Source organism: Tachypleus tridentatus, chromosome 13 (genome assembly GCF_004210375.1).
Source record: "Tachypleus tridentatus isolate NWPU-2018 chromosome 13, ASM421037v1, whole genome shotgun sequence".
NCBI classification, from domain to species: Eukaryota; Metazoa; Arthropoda; class Merostomata; order Xiphosura; family Limulidae; genus Tachypleus; species Tachypleus tridentatus.
This window is the reverse complement of record NC_134837.1, coordinates 29,826,335-29,843,627: the sequence shown is the minus strand read 5'-3', so window position 1 is coordinate 29,843,627 and position 17,293 is coordinate 29,826,335. Positions and strand designations below refer to the sequence as shown.

General features: G+C 32.9%; 2 protein-coding genes across 2 annotated transcripts; one reads left to right on the top strand and one right to left on the bottom strand.

Moving 5' to 3' along the window:
* Nucleotides 1-9,020: 9,020 nt before the first annotated feature.
* On the bottom strand, nucleotides 9,021-12,363 carry LOC143237777 (perilipin-2-like). Its single transcript, XM_076477358.1, has 10 exons — nucleotides 12,300-12,363; nucleotides 11,809-12,062; nucleotides 11,431-11,513; nucleotides 11,234-11,323; nucleotides 10,833-10,980; nucleotides 10,462-10,619; nucleotides 9,856-9,975; nucleotides 9,571-9,735; nucleotides 9,300-9,413; nucleotides 9,021-9,206 (listed from the first exon to the last, which is right to left on the bottom strand). Exons 2-10 carry the CDS (start codon nucleotides 11,951-11,953, stop codon nucleotides 9,156-9,158), a joined length of 1,074 nt encoding a protein of 357 aa, XP_076333473.1. The 5' UTR covers nucleotides 11,954-12,062; nucleotides 12,300-12,363; the 3' UTR covers nucleotides 9,021-9,155.
* Nucleotides 12,364-12,952: 589 nt separating this feature from the next.
* LOC143237779 (DENN domain-containing protein Crag-like) lies at nucleotides 12,953-15,271 on the top strand (the record flags this gene model as incomplete). Its single annotated transcript, XM_076477361.1, is given in 3 exon segments — nucleotides 12,953-13,263; nucleotides 14,171-14,357; nucleotides 14,681-15,271. Coding segments are annotated over 3 exon segments (618 nt in total), but the record flags the coding sequence as incomplete, so codon positions are not given.
* Nucleotides 15,272-17,293: the final 2,022 nt, after the last annotated feature.

Here is a 17,293-nt window from a genome sequence, read left to right as displayed (position 1 = left end):
CACAGATCTCATCACTATTTAAGTATGTACTCCCAAAGGATGAACCGAAAAAAGTTCCAAAAGGTTACTTCAAAAATGGTGTGCCCATGAGAAAATGGAGATCACCAAAGGTGTCAGCTTCAACGATTTATCATATCGTTGTTCGAAAAGCGTATCAATCGGGAATATTGAAAGCTGCCCATTAACTTCCCAAAGGACGTAACCTAGATGTCAATGAAATACTTAACAAAATTGAAACATTTCTTTTGGACAAAAATTGAGCAAGATGTTTATCGCTTTTGTAAAATACATGTCTATTGGCTAGAAAACCCTAATAAGAAAATTTATATTACTTGTTTAAAACATATTTCACCTTTTGAAGAAGGCATAAGTAGTGTAAATAATGACTAAGCTACAAATTTGAAACATATCAACAATTAATTAACTTCTAAATTAATATATCCGGCTGTTTGAAATCGTAATATGCAACCTAATAAATTTAAGGAAACATAAGTAAACCAGTTGCATCCAATTCAGTGTCAGAACTATATATATTAATATGAAATTCATGATTCACGTTCAAATGGAGTTAATTTTGAAACTACGATTAGTTAATAACTGTATAAAATATAGGGTAAAACAACTAATAACCAACAAGAAAAGCGTTGAAGTGAAAGCAAGAGGGAAAATGAGATATTATAAAAGTATTCAGATTCAGGGGTGAAAATGGAAACCTCCATTCTATTATCTCCTGCTGATTAGTTTGCAAGAGATATAGTGTTCGAAAGTTAGCATTTTCCCTACGTAAAAATGTATTTCCAATAGATACTTAACATTTCACACATAGATTTTACCTGCCTTGAATATTTAAATGACACTAGCACTTAGGCAACTCACGAGATTTCTCGTGATTTATATTACTGAATAATGATGTTATTGTGCAGTAAAAGCCCTCCAATAATAGAAAAGTGTCATCAAATTTCTGTTTGATAGCTTCCTCTATACTGTTCCACACATGAAAGTTCATTACCGACGAGGAACGAAGTCGTAAGTACCCAAAAGAAAGCATACCTATCAAAAATACCTTCTGAGTAAAGTAACCATTCCATAGGAAAAACATTATACAGTTGGGACAAACGGTCTGCTGTGAGGTTCATCGTTCTCAATACATGAGAATCTATAATGCAAATTTATTGGATAGTTGCCCAATAATGAAGTTTGAGTGTTTAGAAACAAAGTATTAAAGATTTATTACATACTCTATGATTGTTATGCAAAACTACCATAGAATTGCCAGAATGGATCATAAGCAAACAACCCACTATTAGAGGTACAAAATGCAAGCATGTCCTTTTTACAGAATGAAGGTCGAGCACATTGATGTGAAGGAATTGCATGTGCTGGTTCATGTGCCTGAGGTGAGTGTATCTCAACTGGTAAGAGAAGCATCTGTAAAGAGGTGTAGGTCTAATATGAATTGAAATAAGGGAACCACAACAGTGGTATTAGATTGATATCGCTACCACAAAAAGTTCTCGAGTACACTGAGGGACAGGCAAATTGAAGGGGTCAAAGGGTTCCTCGAAAGGTCCCACTGGTCTTTAAAGTCACATATGAGCCATTCATAAAGGAATAAACTGTTATAATGAATGCCATACTCCCCAAAATGTATAGAACCTTTTTAAAAGTATGAGAATTTTACATCCTGGTGACAGAAAGTTCCAGAGCAAATAAATGAAGAAGAGAAGGCTGTGAGTGGCTTAGGATGAAAATGAAGAAAACCCTCAAGTGCACAAGGTATTGGGTGGGAGTGAGAAAGAACTTGAACATTTTGATAATTCACCCAAAGTGAATTACCACCTCAGAATAATGAAAATATGACTGGAAGACTCTTTCTGTGAATACGAAAAGTGAGCCGATCTTGCGTGTAATAACGAAACCATAAGCCAAGTCAATGGACATGTCGAGCAAAGGCTTTGATCACGTCACTGAAATCATAGTAGCCGATGTAGTGTTGGAAACAAAAAAATATAGTACCAATGGATGTAGCAAAGGAAGCATATATAGCAGTCTGTAATGGGAATACGAAGAAAGGAATATGAGAGATGGACCTTAGTCATCAATGCACCAAGGGTAAAGGTCCAATGAAAAGAAGTGAAATTTTACAGACATAAACGATGGATAGGCTAGTAACTAAATACCATCCCTGGTCTTTTCAAGAACCACAATAAAATAGAAATAAAAGCCTGCAGGAGGGTTGGTTATCTTTTTCACAGCTGAAGATGTAAGAATGATGGTAAACCATACATTGGTTGGCATTGGGATCAGAGGTGGGAAACTAAGAAAAACGCGTATTCACAGGGTCTGCAACAAAAGAGTCTTACAAAACAAACATCAGCCAAAAAGTTGGATGAAAAAAAATTGAAATTAGGAATTGAAAGGGGAGTATCAGAAACACGGTCAAGCACCGTGGAGGAATGGTGGGATTGAGAAAACTGAGTCGAATGTGGTAAGAGAAGATTGGTTACATACAGCTTCTTCCCTAGATTCAACAGTATCTAGAATATTCCTGAAATGTCATTGCACAGAAATGGGGGAGGCAAAAGATCATAACAATGAGGTAAAGAGCTCCAATAATAAGTTATCTAAGTGAACAGAAAGAGTACACAACAATGATTTGTCCAATAGAAAACAAGTAAACAAGAATCGTTGCAGTATAAATCAGCATCTTTATGACGTACTTCTGACATGAGGTGAAGGGATGAAATCTAAGGAGGTATACAGAGAAGGATCAGAAAAAGACAAGATAACTGTGTGTTGGATAGTTGAACTGAACTTAATGGGTCTGCTTTTTAAACATCCAAAAGGTATTCTAAAGTTTGTGAATACAGATAGTGTTAGCCAGAATAAATATAACACATAATAAATTGAGATTTATAGATTAAGCTTGTGTGAATATAAAATTAAAATATTTTTACAAAACTTTATAGCTATAAATTGTACTGGACGAAGTACCCATGGAACGGAAAGTCAGAAACTTTGGGCTATAAAATTGTGTTCTTGATTCTCATATTTAGGTTTTTATTGTAATATTTCGTCTCCATAGTCGGTAATATTATCATTTAACTTTATTGTTGTCTTTACGATAGAAAAAATGCTTTATTCTACATACATTATTAAAATATATATATTTTTAATTTTAACTGACGTTTCATCTTTGCTGCTTCATGAGTGATATTGCATGCTACTACTTAATATTAAAATATTAGTTAGATTATAAAAGTACTTGTCTCCAATCTTCCGTAACGTGCTCCAAACAACGTATAGGTTATTGTTTCACTATTGTTCTAATGCAGTTGTCATACTGATTATACAGTTATGTTAACATACGCCATAGTTTAATAACTTAAAATTTTTTGTTTGTTTGTTTTGGAATTTCGCGCAAACTACCCTAGGGCTATCTGCGCTAGCCGTCCCTAATTTAGCAGTGTAAGACTAGAGGGAAGGCAATTAGTCATCACCACCCACCGCCAACTCTTGGGCTACTCTTTTACCAACGGATAGTAAGATTGACTGTCACATTATAACGTCCCAACGGCTGAAAGGGCGAGCATATTTGGTGTGATGGAGATTCAACCAGCGACCCTCGGATTACGAGTTGACGCCCTAACCACCTGGCTATGCTGGGCCTCTCTTTATAGCTAAAGGCATTCTAGATCTCTCTTTCTATATACTTAATTATCTAACTTGAACTTCATTTTGAATGCGTATTTAATCCTGACCGAGGACTAGAGCGTTTTACATACTTGAGATATTATGGTGCAATAACACTCAATTTAAACAATGAGAAGCTTAGAAAGTTCTTGTAATATGACGTACTAACACATATATGCAGTTAATTGTATCTCATATATACATCACGGTGATTTTCGAAGGTATACATAATGTGGATAAGAGATGGCGCTTCATGTTTTTGAACATTAAGTGTTCGGACTTAGGTATTAGATATCAAGATATAAAGCATAAACATTAGTATAAAAACAATACTGATATACGCTCGAACTTCCATCTTGATTCTTGAATAACTTATTTGAAGCAGCCTTACTTTGCATAAATGCTGTAGCTGCCTTACATGATGAACGTTTCCAATGGGAAACTTAAGTTAATATTTCTGTAACTTGAAAGTCTTAGCTTTGGCTCTTTTGTTCAGTGTCTGAGTATTATAAAAAAAATTGGAAGGTCGAAAGTGCTGAAATACGTCATAACTTTGCTATTCAATGATAAGATTGAACTTTGACCAAGTAACATTGAAACAGCTTGACTGCACCTCTGTTACAGCTTACATGTTAGTCCAACGTATCAATTGTCAGATTTAACATTAAAGGCTGTCACATACACACTTTAAGAACTGAAACCCAAAGTTATTTGCATCATTTTGAGAGTGCAATCGTTAACAAAGCTGTGGGCCTGATCTAGTATAAAGTTGTGTGTACTACAAAAGTTATTCATTTAATTAGACAGGGGTTTAGAGTTTGTTTGTTCCTGTAACGAAACTTAATGCGTTTATTTCTTCCAATTGCCACCACGTGGTGTAATTTGTACTAAAGTATAAAATAAAAGATTTATCATGAAAATTGTGTAGTGAATTTATGTACGTGAACTACATTTACCTAGGGATTTCAATGATTCAAAGGATTTACTAAATCAGTTTGTGTAAACTGGAGATCTAAAATAACCCAGAATACAAACTATATTTTTTCATGTAATTAGTGATGAAACATTGAAAGTATACAATACATGCAATTTTTTTCCCTTAAGATATGAGGATGAAGCAGCTAGTAGTAATGACAAGAATTTTAATGAATGAAATTTAGTATGTATAAAATTTGTTGTTTAAATGTTACACAGGTTTTTATAGGTTTGTAACGAAATGGGTAATTAATATCATGATTGTTTGTTTATTTTTACTAGTAATGAAAAACTTGTACTCTTTAATTTTCTGCCCTAAAATAATTTTATAGTTTATTTCATAGTTTGTAAAATTCACCTAAACATAACGGAGAGCAGTGTTAAACTTACTTTTTTTATCTTTAAACATTTTATTTCACTTACCAGTGAAATCCTTTACCAACTAGACTCGAATAATTAAATATATACGTATAGTTTATTTGCAGTTCTTTTCCAACAATTCATTATGTTCCAAATATAGCAAAGAAATTCATATTTAATTGTTAAATTACAGACTTGAAAATGATGGATTCTGTAGAAACCAGAACATATTTTAAGCACATAAAAGACAATCTAAAACTATCATTACACTACAGCATTACATGAGCATTTACCATCTATTTTATTTTTAACCCTGACCAGAAGAATTTATAAAAATCGGTAGGAAACAGTGATAACACTACAACAATGGATCATTTGGTCTTACCCCACTGCCCTTGCATATCCACCTTTGAAGAAAGTAAAAATTTAAATCCACCTTCAATTTCAAGAAACTGTTGACACCTCGCTTAAAGAATTTATTGATTTTAGATAATACAACTTAAATGTAGATAGCCTGTCTTTTCCAAATTTTTAACGTTTGTCTTGCCATCTTATTATCTTCAGAATTGGGCACATTTTGAGGCCTTTATTTTGCCTGTTCCTATGATACTATAAGATTTTGTGACATACCTTACTCTTTCAAAGTAGAAATTTTTGTTTATTCTAAACACATGCAAGTTTTGTATAACATACAGTAAAGAAAAGTTAATTTCATCTTAGTTATCCTTCTTATTAATCGTTTATATATATATATATATGTACATAGAGGATATAGCTGTACCTTGATCATGAAAGGTAAGTGATATATTTCATTGTTAGGATCATATGATATCTTGAAGTTACAATCTCCTTTATGTTTGAATAGGAATTAAGCTATTTCGAGAGTAGCTGTTCTGTATAAATCTACAATTATTGATTTAGCTAAATAATGGAAGATTTAAAACAAAAAACAGCAGGGGAAAAAATTACACACACACACACACACACACACACACACATCAGTTAAAGTTGTGACAGCAGGTAGATATTAATCTAGAACGTGAACTGGAGTGAGATGGTCAGTTTGGAAATAAGTTTGAGGACAAGAGCCAACCTGCTCATTTTAAAACTCCACTAAAGACAATTCATTGTCTGTAAGGTAATATATGTGCGTTGTTTTCTATAAATTAAAGTTTACTTACATTTAGTTCTCAGCACAGACTTCAGTTTTAGCAGATTTCTATTTTACTTCACAGGTTGGCCTGCCAATCCTCTGCTGTATAGCAAGCCTACTTAATATACCAAGAAGTCAGTTGATCTGATAATAATTATCTTAATCCCTATAATAAACATTTATTCCCCTAAATCACCCTAGTAGCCTGTAGTAAGCCACTATCAGTATAAAGGTTCTGGTTTGACAGGAGTCCATAAATAACAAGTTTTCTTTTTCACATTCATATACTTTAGAACCCAGTTAAGTAATCTTTTACCATTACTTGTGATTTTCAAAATGATTGACCAAGAATACATTTGTTTCACCATCCACATAACAATAACATTTTTCTTTCATAAAGAAAACCTTAGATTTGTCTTTGGTGAATTTTTGGAGACTATGATATTAAATAACTTTAAAAAGCTTCTTTTATGAACATACAGGATTTTTCCACTACAAAAGTAGGAATAAGTGGCCTACAGTTTCCAGGACAGCCCCTAATATTTCTCTTTAACCCTTAAACAGCAGGAATGTTGTAGGTTGCAGCATCAATTGTTGATGGCTGCTGTTTAAGGGCTAATAGTAGCAATAATGATAGTTATTGGACATCTGTCTGTCAATGAAAGATAGCAAGGTGCTATATGATGTATTACTTCAAGATGCTGAGAAAACATTGACTGCTCCAGTACTTAAGCTACTTTTAATTTTTCAGGGTTTGTATTAAAAAAGGTATTAATATTTACAAAGTAGTTCTAATATTTCCTAAAGAATGCAATTCTTAAATGTCTATTACAAAAGAAGAGGCTAACATACAGCAATCTAGAGGGCAAAATCTAAAGAAATGGAAGTTTATACATTCTTTACATAAATTTACAGTGGGCTGGTACAGGGTAAACTAAAAAAATTTTGGAGAAGACTGGTGTCAAATCCAAGCTCATGAACTGGTTCATTCCATTAGAACAGTTATGAAAAGTGATCGAGTACTACAGTTTATTATATGGAAAATAATTCATCCTGTGTTTAATATATGCCTTTTCTTTTAAATGGGTTAAACGTTTACTGTAATTTTTTTTCCTCTCCTTTACTTATGTTAAATTAAAAGACATTTGTAACATGTTGGTAACAAATATTGTGTGTTAACATGTATATCCTTTCTGGCATTGAAAGATGTCATGCTGTATCAGTTGATGTTTTGCATTTTCATACCAAAAACAATAGGCTTCTTTTTGGATATTGCACAGCTGATGTATTTGACTCTAGATACATTACAAATAACAATACTTTTGCCATTATAAACTTCATCTGTATAAAAATTCAGCAATAAATTTTATCTAGGGTACTGTATTGAGTTCTTGTAGTTTGGGGATAGTACATCTATAAATAAATTGTATACCAAAGATTTGAAATTTCATAAATTTATTTGATTACCAGGACACTTGTCAGAATTTAACCTTGAAACAAGTGATACACATTATAAATTAAGTGTCTTATACTACAGGAATTTATTAGATTAAGGTATTGCAGTATAATTAAATGAGCTTTGTTAATGTTTGTTTTAGAACAGGTTTTTAGAAGTATGAATGTTCTGTCAGTACTACTACTTACTTTTGTAAAGATTGGAAGTTTTAAAATCACAGGATAGCATTCCTGAGAAGTTCACAGGTTTATGAAAGAACTAGATAGCATTTCATCATCATGAATATGCTGCAGACAATGCATGATGTAAAACAGACAATGCCACCAAAAATCTTAGGTGGTGGCCATGTGCTAATTATTAATTTATGGACAAAGTGTAACCACTATTGACGTCCATGGTATCTCATCTTTCAGAGTATTTGTTTAATTTATACTTTACTCCTTTATAGTATACAGTTTTCTAGTAACCTAGAATTAGGTTACTATTTTGATATTTGACATTTCCTCCATTGCTAAAAGGAAATTTTAATTGTTATAAATCACTTGAACAAAATTAGGTATGTAGACATTGTGTCTAACAACTTAAGCATGCAACAACATTTTTATAAAAGAGGTAATTATTTTCTCTTAAGTTGAAGACATGTTGATAATGTCTATCAGGTACATGCAAGCATTACTTCTGGTGTCACAATGCCTCATGCTGAATGGTTAATATTAAAATATTTATATATTCTATAAAAAAGGTTTTGTTTTTTAGATACTGCCTACTTAGTTTGGAGTGAAGTTATCTATTTATCACCATTTGCTTTTTAAATCCAATGGATTTAATTAAATATGGGTTAAATGCCAGGTTTTAAAATAATTGTTTAATTCTTAGGAGGTTGCAGTTACAAGTTTCTTCCAACCTTTACATTTAGTTTTGTTTGTGGCATTAGAGATATTTAACTTAAAGAAGCTGCTTCTATAGTAGCAGAGATTTACATTTCTATGCCCTACATTGCAGGAGTTTCATACATAAAGTGATTTCATACAAAAATCCAGTCAGTGTAGTTTTGTTAACCGAAAAGTTAGAGAAATTGTTTTGACGAATGTATTCATTTACAATTAAAAACTGGTAACTGGTTTTAATATCAAGATGGGGGTAAATGTAACTTAAATTTTTCTATTTTAAATGTTAGGGAATTCAACAACATTAATTTAAGGGTCCTAAGTAAGATTTATTTTAGAAATTAAGGTATTCCTAGTTTGGTGTAGTTAGTGATTTACAACTGTAGGCATTGACTTAGATGTAGGATGGGAGATAAAGCTAAAACCCCCATTAACTTACAGGTGTCAAAGAGTTGTGTATGCAAGAGTTCTAAGATATTAAAATCAGAAATGCAAATTTTAAAAAATATGTTTATTAGAAAAATTACAGAATAAAGTAATCTTAAATATATATTAAGTATAGAAAATTTAAATTCATCACAACTAAAACATTAAAATATTAAGTCACTTATACAGCTACTTAAAGCCCATTTCATTCCAAATAAGCTGATACACTCGTCTCTCGTTTTGCTGTTTCAGAAGCCTGAAACAAAAGAATTAAGTTAGTTAATGTTCCCAAAGTTTCTACTGGAAAAGAAACATCTGAATAATATAAAGTTACTTACAATAAACTTACCAGTTTTTGTAGGAATGTATGATTAAGTAAATCCAGGATGGTCATTTCAAGGTATAGCACATTTTGTTTCAACTCTGTGATCATTATAGAAGTCATCTCATTGAAATCTTTTGCCTTAAGGAGAAGAAAGTGAGGTGTGTTAGGTTAATTATGCAAGTAATTAATATGATTAGTAATGAGGGTCCAACTATTTAGCATAGTAGTTGGAAAGACTAAACTTAGTGTTTATATACAAAGTTAAATATATTTAAGTAAGGTTTTAAAAACTTACTTGATGTAGCTGTTCATACACATGTAAAGAATAATTCTGGGCAGATTCAAAGTCATCTTGTAAAGCAGTTGGCAAGAATTGAGATAAGGGAAATAGGCTATTGTATGAGGTCACAAGCTGTCTTGTTAGTTGTCTAGCAAGATAAAGAACTTGTTCACCTATAGTCTAATAAAACAAAATAGAATTAAACTTACTGGATATTGTTTAACTCCAAGTGTATTACAAGTCTCTAGAGTGAGATGACAAGTGATAAACATTAAGTTGTTCAAAATAAGAGAAACTTACAGCAGGTTTAGTATCTGGATCAGTTTCTTTGTTTAACTCTTCCCACAACCAGTAAACATTCTTTTGAAGAGAATCCTTTGTCCAGTTCATAATATTGGACTTTTCTCTGATATATTGCATCTGGGAGAAGTTAAAGTTAAACTTTAATATGCTTGTCACAATATATGTTAGATATTCCACAGTAGGTAGATTTATAAGTTCTGAAGTTAACAACTTCCAAGTAGAGTGTTAAGAGAATATTTAAACACGTTAAAAATATTGCATTAGCACATTTGCATTTCATTTTGTGATATAGTTTAATAATGTGATTAATAGAAAAGTATGGCTGAATACTGAAGGATATTTGGTATAAGTTTAATTAGTATTAAGATAATTTATGTAATTAAATCTACAGAGTTTAGTATTAAACTATGAATTAAGGTAGTATTGATCTAATACTATAAAAATAGATACTATGTTAAATTAGACATTTGTTGGAGAAGTAGGAACTAAGTATATTGAAAGTTCAGGCTGAAAGTGTTTCTAATTGTAGGAAAAATTCTATAGATGAAGTTTTATCATGTTAAATTAAATTCAAGGTCAATTACTGGGTCACATAAAGGATACCAGGGTTACAGTGAAGTTCAATTTAGATACAACTCCCCAAATTTGTATCTGGACATTTTGAAGTTTCGATACAGTATTAAGGTAGAAGCGTCCTGTGATTTTACTGTAGAGACCACTAATTCTTTCAACAGAAATATCATCTTTCTGATCAACATTCTCTACAGAAATTGCAAGATCAAAAACATGAAAAAGACAAAGTTATTAATTATATTAACAGTTGTAAAAACGTTAGTCTGAAGTATTGACAATATATTTGTACAAATTCACTGGATCAGTTAAGTTGTATGGAACTAAAGTTAAAAAAGATGAAAATTCAAAGTTACAGAAGGTACACAAAAAGGTAGTTTTAGATGCAACTAGAAACTACTTACCTTCATTTTCAGTAGGGGGAAGGTAATAGTCTACCTGTTGTTCAGCTACTTTTAAAGCTTTATCCAATACATTAGATACAATTTTCCAGTAAAGTGTGAGTGAAAGGTCAAGTGTCTTTAGACAAGCATAGTCCTTTATTTGTTGAATCTAATTTTGAAATGAAGATTTAGTTAAGAGGAATGTTTATAAGTTTTTACAACAAGTTAAAAGAAGTACACATTAGATTTAATAATTTAACAATGCAAACAGCCAGCAAGAACACATTGAATATTCGGTTTATCACACTATGGAAACAAATAAATAGGAGAGCAAAATATATTTTAGGTGTAATGCAAATATACCTCTTCAATCCAAACTCGTTTATTATAAAAGATGAATATTTATTAAATTTAAAACTAACCTTCTCACTTCCATAAGTTTTAAGTTCATTGTAATGGTCAAAACTCTTCTGTACGGTGGAGTTGTACAGTTCTGTAGCATCTTTTAATATCTGGAAAGAGCACGATTAGAGTTCCTTGAAGACAATTGTTTAAATAAATAAAGCTTCCAAAATCTAAAATGATTAAGTAATAGGAGGACAAGATTCCAAACACTAACCTCCTCAGGTGGTTTGGCAATAAGTGGTGCCTTTTCTTCCAAGATATTTAAGCCACAACAGGCTAAGTTATCAGCCAGTTGAACTGTAAAAGAAGCCAGATTGAAGTATAACTTAACTGCCAAACCAAAACACGAGTAGTTTTAGTTAGAAAATGTAGTTGAAATTGTACGTGTAGAAATAAAGTTTAGTAGGAACAAAGTTTAGGCTTCATTTTTAAGTAGATAAAGCTTTAAATAACAAAATAAAATCAGTTTAAAGTACACTAGAAATTAACACGTTTCTTGCAACACGTATTGTAGCAAGCTAAGTTGCTGCTAATAATCATTAAAACTAGCACGTTTTGCAGAGTATTCGCCGAAGTAAAGACTGGTACTTACTCTGCCCAGAAAGAGTCAGTAAGAGTGGATGTGCGTGTCCAGCAACAACATCACGAGTCTTTTCAGCTATGGATAAAGTACGGGCTGCTAAGACATTAGATGTTTTAATGCGGTCGTAAGCGGCTGCAGTATACTGAGTAGTCATATTTACAAGGGGCAGTAAAGAAACTCTTTTAAGAAAGTCACTTTTTTAATTCTTGTTCATCGAGAGTCTTTTCAGATACTTGCTGCTGCTTTTGATCCATGTTGATGTACTACGAATAGAGACAATACAATAATTTTAGAAAGTTCTATAGGGAAAAAAAGATTAGGGTTAACCACAGTAAAAAAAAAAAAAAAGGTACAATTATACACTTCAATATATAAGAACAATAAATCAAAACTCGGAAAGTAACGTATATCATACGTCATTATTTACATTAATGGTTAAACATAATAACATCATTCTAACTATCAGCATTAAACAACTCCAAAAATGATTAATATCCTACATTAATCTCTAGTAAAGAAATTTGACCCTTTCGCAACTACTACCCGAACCAAACAATTACACCTAACTTAAAAAACCCACTTGAACACAGCCTTTTATCTAATACGATATTTTGCTATTATCCAATGACAACGCTGAAGACAAATTTCAAGCAAATTGACGCATTGCGAAATTGAGTAGGTCATGTGGCTTTGTGATATTCATATGATTCATTCTCAAGTAAACGACATCTGCCGGTCAAAGAAAGAAAGTGGTCAGCTGTCAGTCAGTTACCTCTTTCTTTCTTTGAGAACCTGACGATGATGGAAGAAGATCGAAATGTTGTTCGCTCCTGTACATTAGAAACATTTTCGCAAACCAAACCAGCCGTTTTGACATATATATTCATCTCTACAAGTGGGTTTTCTCGTCATCATTGATAAGTAGTGGTCTGTTTAGGTTTCTTGACGTAATGAAAATATATTGTAACACGGACATATGATGACATGAAATCTGTTTGACAAAGTTTGAGTCATGGTTTGGTGTTCATAACAGACTTGATAGTTTGATGGAACTTGTACATTTTATTATACATTTATTCCCAGTTGGTAGTAAGTGATACAATTCCCTCCAAAATATCTAACATTTACAACATTAGAAGTAATGCTGTGATCCGTTTCCAAAGGAATTGAGGACAAACGAGTGGTTGGTTATTTTGTGGTGGCAGGCTTGCCAGACAACTCCCAACCTCTGGAAGAATTCACCCATGATGGAATTACTCCTAAAACTTCTCATACTCTGACTTCTGTCATAGACATCACAGTTATCATCCATAGTCAAGAAGAAATAGTGCCTCAAGGCTATACTTGCATTGAGAAAACTCCTTTGGGTTTTCCTGCAGATCTTAACCATGGTAGCTTACGAAGCCCCAGCATTTACTTGTGTTATCACAGAGGGAGAGATAAACCTCCATTGGTGGACATTGGGTGAGTAATGAGTTTTTGTGACGATTCTTGAAACTACTATATTCAGTTAGTAAATATAGTTTTTAACTATACATATAAGTAGTCAACAGACAAATGTTGATTAATTTTAAACAGACTATTCAGAGAAATCTTAACAAATTGCAAGCTTACTTACATATTTCAAAAACCTAAAACATTATAAATAAACATAACTTGTCTAATTGATTTTACTCCAAGTAGTTTTCAAATAACACTGTATGTTATTTCAATGATGTTAGTAGGGCTAAGCGTACTGCTATGCAGTTAGTTGAAGTTGAAAAAATTTAACTGCTCCATACAATTTTGATATTATTTCCAGAAACCACTAATTAAGACTTGTGCATATTACTCTCTACAGTTTTCGTATTCTTATTAAAGAAAGCGTGGGTTATTTTACAGGGAATATTTCAGATTTATTATTAATTTTATTTTCTCTTCAACAAAGAAGCATGAGAGGTGACCTTAGTTAAGTTTATCAGGTCTTGTGCAATATTCATAAGATAATAGGATGGGAGGACAGAATTTAAGATTTTAAAAAGACAGACTAGACTCCAGTTTTCTAATTTGTCAGTGATTTCCTGAAAAATGAAGGTGATTTTTAAATTTGTATCTTTTTTTAAAGGAAAGTGTACAAGGAAAGCCTTGAATAACCAAATGATCCAATCTTGACTTTATGTTATGTTTGTTTCAGAGTAGTTTAAGAATATGGATTAACAAAACATGACACACAGTGTGACAAAGGTTGATGCTTTAGAAACATCTGAACTTAAAGGAATCAAATGGTACTCATTTGTTTAGACCACTCTTTACCTAAAAAGTTTTATATTGTCACTTTAACCAGATAAAAGGATGTTATTTGTTGTATTATAATTGTTTTACATTCCACCAGAATACTCTATAAAACCTAAGAGCGAGTGATGGCAGACAGTCAAGTAGTCCACACTACTGCATATGGTCGATCTGCTAATGTAAACAATAGTGGGTCCCGAACATTTCTTACTTGTAGACGAGCATCTCTTACTGGTCCATGTAACCAACTGGTTGTGACAGATATCTGTGTTATTCTGTCCAGTAAGGTAGTGTATTCATTCAACCTAAGATTCTAAGTTTGGCCTTGAATGTGCAATGACCAAAGTTGTAATAATGTGTTTAGTTTTTTTACCTGAAAATAAGTAATTTACACAGATGACTTCTCGTGTGGCAAGAAAGCAATCAGTTAAGATGGTTTAATTTTACTTATGGTTCTTAAGTGTATAAAGATGTGAATGTAGAGGCATAATATGTAGATAAATGTATTTTAACTTTCATCAGTATGTAAAAAAGAATGAGGTATACAAGTATTATTTATTATTTTGATTTTATGTAATTCATTTAAAAGATGATTTTAAATATATTTTAGGGAGAAACACGACCTCATGCATTCTGTGTAATCAATAAAATGTTGAACAAAGGAATGGTAAGAAGTTTTTATTTTATATTAATACTGCAAATATGTTTATTTAACTTACTGGTTATGTAGAGAAACAGTAGAGAACCACTTGAGTAAGTTACTGCAGTACTTCTGAGGTTATTTATTGGTTGTGTTTAAATTGTTATTATATAAAGAAATCTTCAGTTTTAATTAGCTGTGTAAAGAGCTTTTGAGTTGCATTAGTTGATAGTCTCTAGGTAATGTATTATTGTTTAGTGTGTTCATATTTAAAATGTACTGTGTAGGCTTGGGTGGTAGGACTTTGACTTATATTCTGTGGGTCATTGATTCAAATTCTATGACTGAAAATGGCCACCATGTTAGTAATTAGTATGTTATAATGTGATAATCAATAACACTTTTCATTGGTACAAAGTTACCTAAGGTTTGAGAAGCTATCTTCCCTCTGGTTTGTCATTTCTAACTAAGAGTAGCTTTGTGTGAAATTGAACAAATGAAACAATATATAGTATACTTAAGAAACAAACCTTCATATATTTCTTTGTTAATCTTCTGTTATGGTTGTTTTTTAAACATATAGAAATTTTTTAATTGTAAGAAGCTTTAATAAAGGAAATATAAAAGTAGTAACAGACACACTAAAATTGGCAATAACAAATAATCAAAAATGTTTTAGAAGTAAAGTATAAAACAAAATTCTGTCTTAATATTAACAAACACAACTGTTTTCAAGACACTGCAGATGTCTTTTACTTTTACTTTATCTTACACTACGTATGGCCGGGCATGGCCAAGCGTGTTAAGGCGTGCAACTCGCAATCTGAGGGTCGCGGGTTCGCATCTCCGTCGCGCCAAACATGCTCGCTCTTTCAGCCGTGGGGGGCGTTATAAATGCGGTCAATCCCACTATTCGTTGGTAAAAGAGTAGCCCTAGAGTTGGCGGTGGGTAATGATGACTAGCTGCCTTCCCACTAGTCTTACACTGCTAAATTAGAAACGCCTAGCGCAGATAGCCCTTGTGTAGCATTGCGCGAAATTCAAAAACAAACAAATAGAAGAAACACTTCACTAAACATCTGCTGGTTTGTTTCATGTATTTTACAGAAAGCATCCTTCGCATCTTTCAGAGATACTGCTTTTGTTATTCCTTTGAACATGGGCAACTGAAACTTGAGTCGTTGTGTAGAGATTTCTGGATAGAAGTTTATAACCGAGTTGTCAATCTTGCCAGATGTGAACATGTTCTCAAGTGCCAGATATTGCCTCAAGTCATTGTTGTCTGCATTGAATCTAGTGGTCAGATGTTCTATGACTGTGTCCACAAATTCAAAATATTGGCTTCTGTAGTAATCTCTAGCTGTTGCAGAATGGTGTGCTAAGCCATCACCTGTGATCCTTCTGGGGGGTCTGTGAATTCGTGGTAGTTCAAGTTACGTTATTCTCAGCTTCATCAAATATCTTCTTGTAATTTTCCTCTGTTCTCAATACCCGCAATTTCTCAACTGTCATTGCAGATGCTTCAATCATGCCACATACTGTCGTTGATTTTGCTTGGAATGCACGGTTTAGTTCTTCTAATGCAGCTAATGGATACTGAGCCATCAACAATCCTAAAACTGTCTTTTCTTTGTCAAATCTGTCCAGCAGACCTCGTGCTTTCACTGCTACATCTGATTTTTCATTTGCTAATTCAGACAAAGAATCAACAATGTCACTGTAGTGATTATTAGCACATGTAATTGCAGATAGGCGACACAACCAGCGTGTTGGACACAGTGGGCGGATGTATTTAACTGGACCATTGTTGCTGTCTGACATTACAATATTTTCAAAGATTGTCTTGTATTTGCCTGACCTCTGAAACAAGACACCAAGTTCGTGTACCCACTGGATAGAATCTCGAACACATTCACAAGCTTCAACTGCATGTTGCATTATTAAATTAGCCTTGTGTGCTCCGCAGTGAAAAATAAAGCTGAAGGTTGCTTCTCTTTTATTTTTGCCTGGCATCCACTGTACGCACCACTCATGTTAGCGGCTCCATTATATGTTTTTGCTCTTAATCCTGACAGTGGTAAATTGAGTCTATTCAGTACATCAAATATAGTCGAGGATATTGTTTCACCAATTCTATTGGAAGCACTGTACAAACTAAGAAATGTCTCATGGACGTCAAGGTTCTCATATACGTTCATACACATATTACTTCCTGTTCGGCACTTGTAACATCTTAAGTGTCATCAACCATTAATGCAAAGATTTTACTTTGCTGCACTTCGTGTAATAAGTTTCTCGGTATTTGATGGCTGAACATCTCCATTATTTCAATCTGAGCCTGGGGTGATGTGAATGTGATTTTCTTTGACAAGTAGGCCGTCAACACAGGATCTTCGTTTTACAGGAGCTTCATTAACTGCAGGAAGTTTCTCTCCGTATCAGTATGTCCACGTAATGCTAAACCTTGATGCAGTAAGAAACGTAAACTTCTGAATATTTTGGCTAGACTTCTTTTGCATTCTTCCTGCTGCTTCTTTTTTTCTATCATGTAGCTGGACAGTCATTGGCGCTACATCAAGTGAA